This window comes from Poromitra crassiceps (genome assembly GCF_964638095.1).
Source record: "Poromitra crassiceps genome assembly, contig: HAP1_SCAFFOLD_315, whole genome shotgun sequence".
NCBI lineage: Eukaryota > Metazoa > Chordata > Actinopteri > Beryciformes > Melamphaidae > Poromitra > Poromitra crassiceps.
Window position 1 is genome coordinate 91,598 of NW_028152087.1, and position 13,403 is coordinate 105,000.

The 13,403-nt window shown below is 42.9% G+C and overlaps 1 protein-coding gene across 1 annotated transcript in view; it reads left to right on the top strand.

Annotated features, from left to right (window-relative positions):
• LOC310771034 (E3 ubiquitin-protein ligase RNF123-like) overlaps nt 1-13,403 on the top strand; it is a gene marked incomplete at its 3' end in the record, with an annotated part of 155,599 nt that overhangs the window by 54,693 nt on the left and 87,503 nt on the right. The window contains exon 20 of the mRNA XM_083663714.1: nt 2,009-2,110. Within this exon, the coding sequence (XP_083519840.1) occupies nt 2,009-2,110 (102 nt within the window). The remainder of the gene's footprint in view (nt 1-2,008; nt 2,111-13,403) is intronic.

Sequence of the window (13,403 nt, forward strand, 5' to 3'; positions counted from 1 at the left end):
GAGCGAGCAGGTGGGCGTGTGCTTTAGGGCTGCTCTATAGTCCCTATTTTCATATCGTCCAATCGTGGCCATTAGAGATTGGCGATAGACGATCAGATCGCCATAATCTATTAATTAGCCGTCATTTTAATTATTATTATTATTTTTGATAAAGAGACCTATTCCTATTTAATGGCATTAATAATTTCGAGGGGAAAAAACAATCGATCATAATATATTATTAAATGCAGCCTGTAGAAGAAGAATAAACGTAGATTTTGCATTTATAAGAGAAAAGACTGGAGACCGACCCCATGCGTTCTGAAGCTGCCTCCCTCCATTGGCCTCGCTCTTGCTGAACTCATGACTTGTTTTCTGCAAGTTTACTTTTCCATGTTCATTTAGCAGGATTTAACACCGGCTGTAAGGTCAATTTACTGTTACACTGTTGCACTCTGACTCTTCATCATAGAAAGTAACACAACACGGACGTTTACCAGGCTACCTTCACACAAGTATCATTTCACATCCAAATAAATGTAATAAAGTGTAGAGCCAAAACATCAGTGTGCCCCTGCACAACAATTATGTAGTTCATTTATGGTTATTTGTGCCATGGAAATGTTATGTTTTGCCCCCCCTGGCAGCTCCTTCTTTTGTGTAAGTTGATCGACAAAGAGAATCCAGTGATCAGCCTGCTATTCTCATAGTCGACTCGAATAGTTGCTCTGTTGCTCTGATGATTGTGATGAAGGTCCATTGACTGAAGCCAGTGATCCACAGAGGCGTGTTTGGACGTGTGGGATCGCCCTGCTTCCCAGTATTGCACGCGTGCAGGCGGGCTCGACATTGCTTCCTTGCTGCACCTGATTGGACGAACAATGTCGCTCGGCCCTGATTGTACGGACTGGACCATCTGCAGCGTCTGAAGTGTTAGAAAAACATGGTGGCTCATTTAAAGCTTTCCCTTCACCTATGAAAATGCCTCAGCGAAATGTGTTTGTGAAACCATTGGATCATGCCTACAATAGGGCATGAAGTGTCTGACTCCGCCTTTGTTTCATGTTTACAACAGTTGGCTTAAACGATCGTATCAGAGTTTCTGGAAACGTCGAGTGGCGGTGCTTGCACCTCATTTGCATAGAGTAGATCTCGATCCATGCAAATGACCCCGACGCTCCTTCTCTCCAAACACCCCGCCTCGCTCCCGGAAGGCATTACAAGCTTACAAGCTGCCTACATTCAATGAATGGGAAGCGTGGAATGATGGATCTGATTGATCATCACCATGAGAGCTTAACTGAATAAATACCATTTTGGCATCATTAGACAAGTCTGCAGAAAGCGTTTTTCCCTTTCTAGTGTTATGCCTTAGCTTCCAGCACCTCCAGAACGTTTGGTGTGTGTGGTTGATTTTGTTTGATTTTTTTACTGTAATGTGCCATGGAAAGTGATGTTTTGCCATGGCAACTCTTTCTTTTGTATAGTCATTTGCTACATCATCCTGCTATTCGCATCGTCAATCCCACCCATACCAATGACTGATTGCTAATGTTTAGCCTTCTGGCACTCCTCAGTAACAGCCTATTATCATCAGCCCTGTTAGAGCTGTCTCATGTTCTATTAATAGAGACACGCATTGGCCTTCATGTCCTCTTGCTCTCTAAGAGGTCATTGTAAACCTCCTCTGGTATTCATGACTTATAGAAGATAGTAGCTGTTAAACAGCTGTTAAGTCCATCACCCCATGGTTTGTGTGTATGTGTGTGGGTCTGTGTACATGTGCGTTAGTGTGTGTGCACGCACACATTTTCCCCTTTTCTGCTTATCACCCTAGGGAGCAGTAGTCTAATAATAATGGAAAATAGCAGAAAGGACAATTAGCTTGTTCCCTACATTTACTGCTTTTTAATTATAATGGTTATTTAGGATGCGCCTGGTCTGCTTTTGCTCACTATTTCTTCTCTGCCTCCTGTTCCCTTGTCACCTCATATCTCTCTGTCTTTCTCTGCCCCCACCTCTGTTTTAGATGCCTATGTCCCTCCCCAGCTCTTCTACAATGGCAAGGTGGACTACTTTGACCTGCAGAGACTGGGAGGCCTCCTCTCTCACCTGAAGAAAACACTCAAAGGTTTGTATGTCAAACATTGGTACCCTGGCAGCAAGATTAGTGTTGCGCTGATGCTGGTATTGTGTCCCTGTGCTCATTTGCCCTTGGTGAAGGCTGCTGATACCAAGAGGGAGACAAAGTAGTGCCAAGTGCAAAGATCTGCAAAAGTTGTTTGCTGCTCGATATTCATGAGCGCCACTAGAGGGAGCAATTGCTTTGTATTCTTAGACACAAAAATACAATGTTGAGATATTGGTTGTAAACAAAGCAGGCCAATGTAGCACATTTGATAGGATTTTGTTTTGCAGGGTTTTCTTTTTTCATACTTTTACTGAATACATATAGAAAACTAGAATTTTTCATCTCTTAGTAATCATAAAGATTCTTTTAAAATCTGTTTTTCATGGAAATTAAATATATCTACATAGAAAGACAAATGAAGACAATCTGTAAATTTTGCATTTTGCTGATGCAGACTACATAAAACACTTATTTTTTTAGTTCTTTCTGAATTTCCCCCCAGTTTTTCTCCCCAATTGTTCTTGGCCAATAGAGCTCAACAGTCACGTGACTTTTTTGTGATGTCATTGCCCCGGAAGTAAGTTCCCCATTTATTTTCTCCATAGACATTTAGAAAATCCTATATATAACGGGTTTTAAGGCTGGGACCAAGCCAAAAATCTAATTTTCGATATTTTTAGTTTTTGCGTCAAACCGGATGTTTTATGGTCACTCACGATTCAATAGGTCACGGATTGGCTTGGGTCCAGCCTTAAAACACGTTATATAAGGATTTCTCAAAATGTCTATGGAGAAAATGAATGGGGAACTTACTTCTGGGCCAATGACGTCACGAAAAATTCATGTGACCGTTGAGCTCTATTCCCCCTGGTTTCTCGCTCGTTGCTCCACCCCCTCTGCTCCACCCCCTCTGCTCCACCCCCTCTGCTCCACCCCCTCTGCCAATCTGGTGAGTTGTAGCACATGCTTCCTTCCATACATGCTCATTTGCCAGCAGCTTCTTTTCACCTGACAGTGAGGAGTTTCACCCGCAGGACGAGGTGCCTGGGAGGAGCACGCTATACCCCCCCCCCCCTAAACAGGTGCCCTGACCGACCAGAGGAGAACTAGTGCAGCGACCAGGACACATACCCCTAATCCGGCTTCCCACCCACAGATACGACCAATTGTGCCTGTATGGACGCCCAACCAAACTAGAGGTAACACGGGGGCTCGAACCTGTGACCCTCGTGTTGGTAGGCAGGGAATCTACTGCTGCACTACCCGAAACGCCCCTACATCGCTTCTGTGCTGCTTGATCTAGCTTGGTGCTGCTGTTAGATGGAAAACCCAGTATCTCCAAAAAATCAACTTGAAACCCAGTGTATTCATGTCACGCTCATGTAATTTAGAATGACTGCATGTATTTTTAATGGGGTTTCATGGGTCTTGGTTTCACAAAGTTTACTCAAGAGACTGAAACGACGCTACGTAAATGCCTCAATCAACAACATGGAAAATGCTGAAATTGGTTTCGTGTCATTTTCACAGCCAGGGAAGCAGCGCTGTGTTTGTGAGTTTGTTTTGTTGACACTGTCAGCAGACGCAGCCAGACAGCTGTATAATGTAGATTGATATTCCCCAGACGACTGTCTCTAGACTGACGATATACTGTTCATTCATTGCCAAGGAGGACAGGAATAAATGACTGCTACAGTGGGTCATTCATTTCCATTTTCTCATGAGAGGAGAGGTCAGAGGTAGATCTGCTCTTCCATTTTACACAGGGGAGTAATATGAACGTTGGTTAACACCACGTGAAACGTCCTTCAAAAGTCAAGTTCAAGTTCAAGTTCAAGTTTATTCATATGTCCCAGAAGGGCACTTTGGGTTGCAGCAGAGCAAAAAACAAAACAGTCATAAAATCACACAAGACTCGAAATAAAAACATGAAAACAAAGTGCAGACACAAATAGACCATAAAGACCATAAAACCATAAAAACAAAATGGAGACACAATAGACCACGACATAGTGCAAAGTAAGTTCAGTTCAAAAGTGCCAGTGTAGTTTAAAGTGCATTAGAGGCCGATAAGTGCAAATACGATAAGTGCAAAATACAAGGCAGTCTAAGAAGGAGACTTAGCCACACAGCGCTACATATTACAGAAAGTAAATGCTACAATATAACTATTGTATAGGAGAACACAAATAAATAAAAACATCAAATAGATGTTACATTACTGTATATTGTCTTAAGTAGCATTTAAAGCTCGAATCGAAGCAGGCACAAAGGAATTCCTATATCTATTTTTCTTGGCCAAGGGAGCACGAAGACGAAGGCCAGATGGAAGCAGCTCATATTCAGAGCACAGCGGATGGGCATTGTCTGAGCAGATTCAAGATTCAAGATTCAAGATTTATTAAGTGTCCCAAAAGGGCAAATTGGATTGCAGAAAGCGTAGTACATACAGCAGCACATTTATATCACAAGAAAGAGCTACAATGTATAATTGTATTAAAGCACAAAAGAAAAACCTCAGTCCAGACCAAAGGGCAGACAAAGTATATAATACAGATATACTGTACTGTACCCCTAAGAATAAATAAAGATAAAAGAATAAAAGAATAAAAGGATAAAATAAATAAATAACAAAATAACAGCAACGGCAGATGGGGAGACATTACATTTGTACCCCAGCAGCGTTCAACGCTCTGATAGAGACAGGCACAAAGGAATTTCTGTATCTGTTCTTTTTAACTATGGGGGCACGAAGGCGGAGCCCGGAAGGAAGCAGCTCATATTCGAACCTCAGAGGGTGGGCATCATCTGATCGGATGGACACAGCTTTTTTCAGCACCTGGTTATTACAGATCTGGTCCAGGCTTCTGAACTGGGTTCCGGCTATTTTCGAAGCCACCTTCACTATTCTCCCCAGGGAGTTCTTGTCTTTAGTACAAAGATTACCATACCAACAGATTATGGAAAATGATATGACAGACTCCACAAAAGCACTATAGAACATTTTCATCAGAGTTTTATCAACCTGAAATTTGGCCAGCTTCCTATGGCAGTAAAGGCGCTGCTGACCTTTCTTACACAGCGTGTCGGTATTCAGATCAAACTTCAGCTTGCTGTCAATTACCGTACCCAGATATTTGTAGTCTGTCACTATATCGACAGGCTGACCGTTGACAAAACTGCTCTGGGGAACAGGGGGGGAACGTCGAAAATCAATACAAACCTCTTTCGTTTTGGAAACGTTGAGTTGTAAGGAAGCGTTTTCGCACCAAGAAACGAAGTCGTCAATGACTTGGCCGTGTCCTACATCATCATCGTCAAGCAGACTGACGATGACAGAATCTGTTGGCGAAACGGCTGCGACAGTCGTTGGTGTATAGAATATATAAGAAAGCAGATAAAACACAGCCTTGGGGCGAGCCGGTAGAGGACAATAAGATACTGGACAGTATCCCATTGACCCTCACCTGCTGAGATCTATTCGTTAGAAAGTCTAGAATCCAACCAACGAGGCACTTATCCAGACCGAAAAAGCTGGTTAATTTCTCGACCAGAATGTGCGGCTGGATGGTGTTAAATGCTGATGAGAAATCAGCAAAGAGCAGTCTAACGTGATTCTTACTGCCCTCTAGATGCTTGAATATGAGGTTCAGTAAGGTGGCTGTAGCATCCTGCACGCCTCTATTAGCACGATAGGCAAACTGAAGTGGATCAAGCAGAGTCAGTTTTTGTTACTAGCTCATCCTTCACTAGCCTCTCAAACTGTTTCATGACCAGGGAGGTTAGGACCACTGGCCGGAAGTCATTAAGTGATTTTGGATTGGTGCACTTGGCAACAGGAACTAGAATCGATTTTTTCCAAAGGGACGGCACCCTATGCTGGCGGAGTGACAGATTAAAAATATGGCTGAAAATGGGACCTAATTGCTCAGCACATACCTTTAAAATACGCCCGCTTAAGTTGTCTGGGCCAGGGCTTTTTTTAGGTTTGCACCCTTTGAGACATCTTATTACCTTTTGCTCGTCGAAGAAGGGGTTCAAAGGGGGGGCCAGAAGGAGACTGTCTCTCATCACAGAGTGTTTCTCACTAAAATCGCGAGTCTCAAATCGACCATAGAAGTCATTAAAACTCTGAGCCAGATCAGCATCAGACTGAAAACCATTTAACTGGATATTCTTCTTACTACCTACCTTGAGCCCAGTAATACATTTCATACTGTCCCAGGCGGAACCTAGATTATTTGTACGGAGCTGAGACTCTATTTTCTCCTTTTATTTCCTTTTACTTTTCCATATCTCCTGTCTAATCTCCTTCTGCAGGCTGCGCATCTCAGAGAGTTTTCCTTCTCTGAAGGCCTTTCTCTTACGGCTAAGGAGCATTTTAAGGGCCTTAGACACCCAGGGCTTACTATTAGGAAAGATCTTAAAGTCCCTGGAAACCAAAATCCACAAAAACGTTCTAACTATGTTATTTAGGGTCTTATGTTAGTAATTTTGTGCCTCCGAAATTATTATACATTACTTTCAACCCAAAGCCTTAAAATCGCCACTTTTCTACAAGATTCTAAAAAGTACTTCCTCATTGAAGACAGCAGTGCGTGAGGTGCTAAAACGCAGGAGCTTATGACGTCATAAGCTCTATATAACCTTTGTACACGCGCGCAATCCGCACCCACCTATGGCAAGTCCGTTCTTTGCCCCCAGTGACAGCGCTCCCTTGCTGTCCGTCTCCTCTGTGTGCTGTCTGCCAAGCGCTATGCTTGTGAGATTAGCAAGGTGTCGGGTTTCAGGCCATTCTCTCTCTCTCTCTCTCTCTCTAGAGAGAGAGAGAGAGAGAGAGAGAGACAGAGCCGCGGAGCAACGCGCGAACACACACACTCACGGTGTGTGCACTCATCTCTTTCTTTCTTTCTCCGTTTCCCTCCCCCCCTCTCTCTCGCGCTCTCCGAGAGACAGAAATTTCCCTGCTGTATGGGACACGCCCACACATTCCGCGGGAGATAATACACTCTAAAAAATAATGAAATCTCATGAGTTTTGCCATGACTGTCAAACCTAAATTTATATACTTTGCGACGTTCATCATCGTTCAAATTTGGCTGGTGGCTTATTAACATAGGGTCCTGTGATGTGATTAACTCAAAATGCTAAATAATAAAGAAATATTTCTGGTTTCCAGGGACTTTAATCTTTTTATCTGGAATCACAATGCTTTCACAATAATGGGACCAGCTACTAACAACATCAGTCAGTTCATCAATGTCTACAGAGGATTCTTGAAACATCTCCCAGTCAGTGGAGTCAAGGCAACCTTGTAGAGTTAAACAGGCATCATCATTCCAGTCTTTAACAGTGATAGTCTGCACCTTACCACGTTTTAATGCTGTACGATAGACAGGAATTAGATGGATGCAATTGTGATCGGACAGACCTAAAGGAGGGAGGGGGATGGATTTGTATGCACCTTTGATGGAGCCATAACATAAGTCCAGTGTTTTGTTGAGTCTTGTTGGGCAAGTGACATACTGATGAAAGTCTCTGAGTGTTTTCTTCAGAGTGCAGTGATTCATGTCCCCTAGAATGATATTGGGAGCATCAGGAGAAATGGATTGGAGTCTTTGTACAACTTGATAGATAGTTTCACAGGCTTTGCTCTCATTCGCCTTCGGATGAATATAAACAATTGTCACAAACAGCTGGGGAAACTCACGAGGCAGATAAGCTGGACGGAGTGACACAGAGAGCAGCTCTACATCGGCAGTACAGATTTTCTCCCGGACAATGACAGATTTGCACCATCGCTTATTAATATATAAACATACCCCGCCTCCAGAGGACTTGCCTGTTGCCACTGGATCTCTATCCAGCCGGAAAGGAGACCCGAAGCCTTCAGTCTCAAGGTCCGTGTCCGAGTCCCTATCAGACAACCAAGTCTCGGTGAAGGCTAAAATACAGGCATCACGAAAGTCATGATTATATCGGACCTGTGCCTGAAGTTCATCAGTTTTGTTACGCAGGGATTGAGCGTTCGATAAGATGATTGAAGGCAGCGGAATACGGGAGAGCGGCTGGTTTTTCAGCTTCAAACGAGCGCCCTTGATAGACGAGATAGCCCTTGCTTTTTTCAGCAACTGCAAGTTGAAAATGTGGTCTAGGCTCCTAAAATGGATTCCGGCTATTTTAGAAGCCGTTTTCACGATTCTCCCTAGGGAGTTCCTATTCTTGATGTCGAGGCTGCCATACCAGCAAGCAATAGAGAAGGTGATCACCGATTCAATGAAGGCGCTGTAGAACAATTTCATCAAGGTCTTGTCTACCTGGAATTTGGCAAGTTTCCGGAGACAAAAAAGGCGCTGCTGACCCTCACTCCTCTTAACACCTTGATTGCCAGCGACGAGTGTACTCGTCAAACACAATCCAGCTGTTAACTGCCAGCGACGAGTGTACTCGTCAAAAAAATCGATTTTTTTTTTTTGACGGTAGGTTGTGCATCTAAGCCTTTTACATCTCTTATATAGGTATTGGACGTGTACAACGTGTACAACCCATTCCACCGACCCACTAAGTGGCGACAAGGAAGGAGGAAGGCAAGCAAAAAGCAGTGTGACTGAAGCCATTCTCATGAAGGTGGATTGGCGAAGGCGCTTTAATTTTCGCGCTGATTGCTGGCGATACGGGATTGCAAATTTACATAATACATTACAGGTGGAACACACTTTGAAACACGCAGCATAAATATGACCAGAATCGCAAAAGCTTCTCTCAACCAAAACTCCAAGAAGCAAGCGAGTCCATGCCGACTTCCTCAAACAGCAGCCGTGCAGATCGACAGGCACAGGACAGCAGCAAAAGCACTGAGACTGTGACGGCCGCTGCAGGCAAGAAGAGGGAGGAGTTGAAGTAACTCTGCCTCTCGCTCTCTCCCTCTCTCTCTCTCTCTCTCTCTCTCTCTCGCTCTCTCTCTCTCCCTCCCTCCCTCTCTCTCTCTCTCTCTCTCTCTCTCTCTCCCTCTCCCCCTCTCACTAGGATTAAACCTAGTGCGTCTCCCTCCCGAGAGGGAGGGAGAGAGAGAGAGAGGGAGGGAGAGCGAGAGGGAGGGAGAGAGAGAGAGAGAGAGAGGGAGGGAGAGCGAGGGGGAGAGAGAGAGAGAGAGAGAGAGAGCGAGAGGGGGAGGGAGAGAGAGAGAGAGAGAGAGCCAAAAATGAATGGTTAAAGTGACAGTTCTATCGAATTTCACAAAAAGCTGTTTATCTCTGAATATTCTTTCTGACGCTAAAACCATGCTGTATTCAACTGCTAATGCTTACATAACTACTAACTCTACAAACTAACTCTTTTAGACAGAGAAAGTACACATTCTATTAGTACTTTTGAGATATTGTATGTTCACAAACTCCAAGCAGAAAATAATTCTCGGCTCCTGTAAAATGAGCCACAATCCTCAAAAAACGGCTTGGCAGAAGCTACCTAGAGCAAGAAAAAAACGGCTGGCAGTCAATGTGTTAAAAGGAAAACATACCAGAAGAAGACATGGAAACAAATGGTATCAGATCAGATCAAAGGCTTATTTAACCTGCCTGTCAGTTGTATGTTGAAACAGCTCTTTTATTAAGCGACTGCTGTTCCTATGAATAGCCCCTTCCATTGTGTGTAAGGAGCTAAGAGGTCTCAAACAACAGGGGAAGATATATTGCACATCCTGTTAGATACCTCACTACAGGCAACACAACACATGCAAAATCAAACAAACAAACGAACTGGATACTATAGCTGTTCATGAGACAAAGTCATCTTTGTTTTAATTAAGAGACACTTTTAAAGAAAGTGTTACATAGACAGTTGTATGTAGAGCTGCAACAATTAGTTGGTTAATCGATATTAGTCGATCGACAGAAAATTAATCGCCAGCAATTTTTTTTTTAATAATTGATTAATCATTTGGACTAATTTGTAAGATAAAAAATAAAATGATCTCATTCCAGCTACTTAAATGTGAATATTTTCTGGTTTCTTTAGTCTTATATTTATGACAGTAATCCGATTATCTTTGGGTTGTGGACTGTTACTCAGGACAAAAGAAGAAATTTGAGGATGTCATCTTGGGCTTTGGGGAAAAAGGGAGCTGTAATCTGTCGATTATTTTCTCGGCTATTTGATTAGTCGTTTATAAAAGTAGCCATCTCGCGCACATCACTGATGATGTCACAATGCCTATGATGTCACCATGCCTATGACAGTATTAAGTTTGTTTATTCCATGAGCAAAAACCATGGCTTGAAAAGCTAATGTCACTGTCTGTGCTTGTTACGATCATGTGGCATGTTCATGAGAAGGGCTAGCTAAATACCAATTTATGTAACAGCTAAAACTTCCTATTTATATTGGTGACCACCTACTGTACAGTATGTGATTGATTACTGAACAAAAACGTTTTGCATTTGTTTTTTGTTTTTAGAAATGGTTTCAGTCCTTTTCAAGTGTGTGCATGCATGTTTGCTTGCCTACGAGTGTGGGTGGAGTGTGTGGGTGGAGTGTGTAGTATTTGTTATTGATGGATGTTTTGACTGGAACTGGGGCAGCACGACCCTGAACTGTATAGAATCGCTCTTTCCTGTTCTCCTGCTGTCTTTAGGTTGGTTGTACTCTCGAGTCTCTTCTTTCTCCGTCCCTCTCTCCCTCTCTCCCTCTCTCTCTCTGTCTCTTCGTCCTTCCTCTTCTCTCATCAGTATTCTCTCCACTCCACCTGCATCCAATCAAGCCTTGATTAACACCGGCCATCATTGAGCAGCGTAAATCACCAGGCCGTTCATCTAGTTGGCTGCCGTCATCATGTGGTCTCATCTGTTGTTAGTGGAGCTTGACGTTATTTATTGATTAGCTTACTGATCAACTTGATAGACTGCCAGGCGGAGTTTGAGGAAGCCAATACAGTAGTTGGGAGGAATTAAACGGACCGGATTTTATGTGTAGCCTTTAGTTATTTGCGAGGTTTCATCTGTTTATAAAGAAATATTGCAGTATGCATTGCATTGCAATTGTGGCAGACTTTGTGATATCAGCAAATATCGTATTGTTGTCCAAAGAATCTCTATAATATCTTAAAGGTCTTAAAGGGGCCCTATTATGCATTTCTTAATTTTGTATCATATGCTGTTACAATCTTGGATGGTCATATTAAACGTGGACTATATTTAGGGGTCCAAGCACGAAGTGCGTGGATCCCTATTGTATCTGTTCCGTTTATTAGGGGTCCAAGCACGAAGTGCGTGGATCCCTATTGTATCTGTTCCGTTTATTATTATTTTTCATATTCTCCGCTAAAACAGTATGCACGGCAACAACCGTAAGGGGTACAGTAGCCAGACTTTGCACATAGGTTGGAAATGTGCCCCACTACTCAGAGACAAAAAATTAGCCATATTGACCAGATGGTGGCGCTATAACAGACCATTTCACGTATTGGACCATAACTGCTGAACCGTGAGGCGTAGAATCAAAATTCCACATCTGCTGGATTCCCTGGATCAATACGCATCTATCCATATAGACCACGCCCATTTAAGTCTGCTAGATTTTCCGCCATCTTGGACTTTCTCAAAAAAAAAAAAAACGAACTCGTCCTAGGCCATTTGCCCGAATGAGCCCAAACATTTTGTGTGTCATCTCTGGACTTCCCTGATTAAAAATCTTAGAAAGAATTTGGATACGTGAAACCGTCTTGAAATGATAAATGTTTAAACTTTTGTGTATTTACTTTTGTTCTTTTCCTGCCCTAAAAGTGTGTGGATCTCAGAAACCATACACCCCCCATCACCCAAACTTTCCACACAGGTTCACGACATCACCCACTACTCAGAGTAAAAAAATTACACCAATCCACCAGATGGTGGCGCTATAACAGCCAACCACCACTACTACTGCCGCTGCTGCTACTACTACTACTACTATTCTTAGTACTTCTGCTGCTACTATTGCTACCACTCCCACTACTACCAACACTACTACTACTACTATTACTACTACTGCTACTACTACTACTACTAGTACTGCTTGGAAACCGTCAGGTCACCGGATCTACACACACACACACACACACACACACACACACACACGCGCGCGCACACACACACACACGCGCACACACACACACACGTACACACACGCACACACATATACACCACACCTGCACCTAATTCTGGACTGATCACCACACACCTGCACTTAAGATGCTAATCAGCCTCTACACTCAGTGTGTGTCCGTTACTGCAGTAGAGGCTGTGTTGGTGTTTCAGTTGGTGTTTATCCTCCCTTCAGATGCATTATTAAGTAAGTTGTAGTTTTGTTAGCCATTGTTGAATTGCCATTCCAAGCCATCCTCCATAGAGGGAACGTTTTTTAACATCCAATTCAACTTATCTTTGAAACCTGCTGAATGAAACCTCCAAAAGCCAAATCCGTGAGTTTAAAGGGAGGTTTACACAATCTGAAATATATTTTCAATGTTATGTAAAGGGAGGTATGAAGGTAATTTGAAGTGACGGCAATGTGTTGTGATTTGAAATGTATTCCTATCTTGTGTTTTAATTAAAGCCAACTGAGATGTTAGTTTTGGCCTTAAAGGGACACTCCACCGGAAACAATGCTTATTTATTTTGCACATCTCGCACATCCGAAAACAGTTTAGCAGGCATTCATTTAGTTGGACACTTATTGAGTTGATTTGTGAAAGGTATAGTTTGGTTTATTTGAAGTGGGGTACTATGCGGTACTTGCATGCAGTCGGTGTACTGGGTAAAGCACTCTGGACGCATCACACACAGAGATAGAACTGTACTCTAACCACAACAGGCACAGAGCTGTCTGCTGAGTGAAGTTGACCATGAGCAAAAACATAGAAAAAACAAATACATAGAATGCTTCCATACTGCTCAGCTGGTGTAATCAAACTCTCCACAAGCCCTGAGATGCCAAGTTGACTTGAAAATGTCATTTACACCCTGATTCTAGCTTAAATGTTCACTGTAGCAAGGTTGTACCTTAGTTGGTGTAATTCAGCCGCTAGCTCCAGTGCACATTGCCACACACATATACACCTATATACACACACACACACACACATATACTCACACATATACACACACATATATACACACACACATATACACGCTTACACACATATACACTAACACTACTATTACTACTGCTACTACTGCTTGAACCCGGTCAGGTCACCAAATCTCAACCAAACTTTGTGCACTTGTGCACATACCAACTCTGATTAAATGTGCAATTC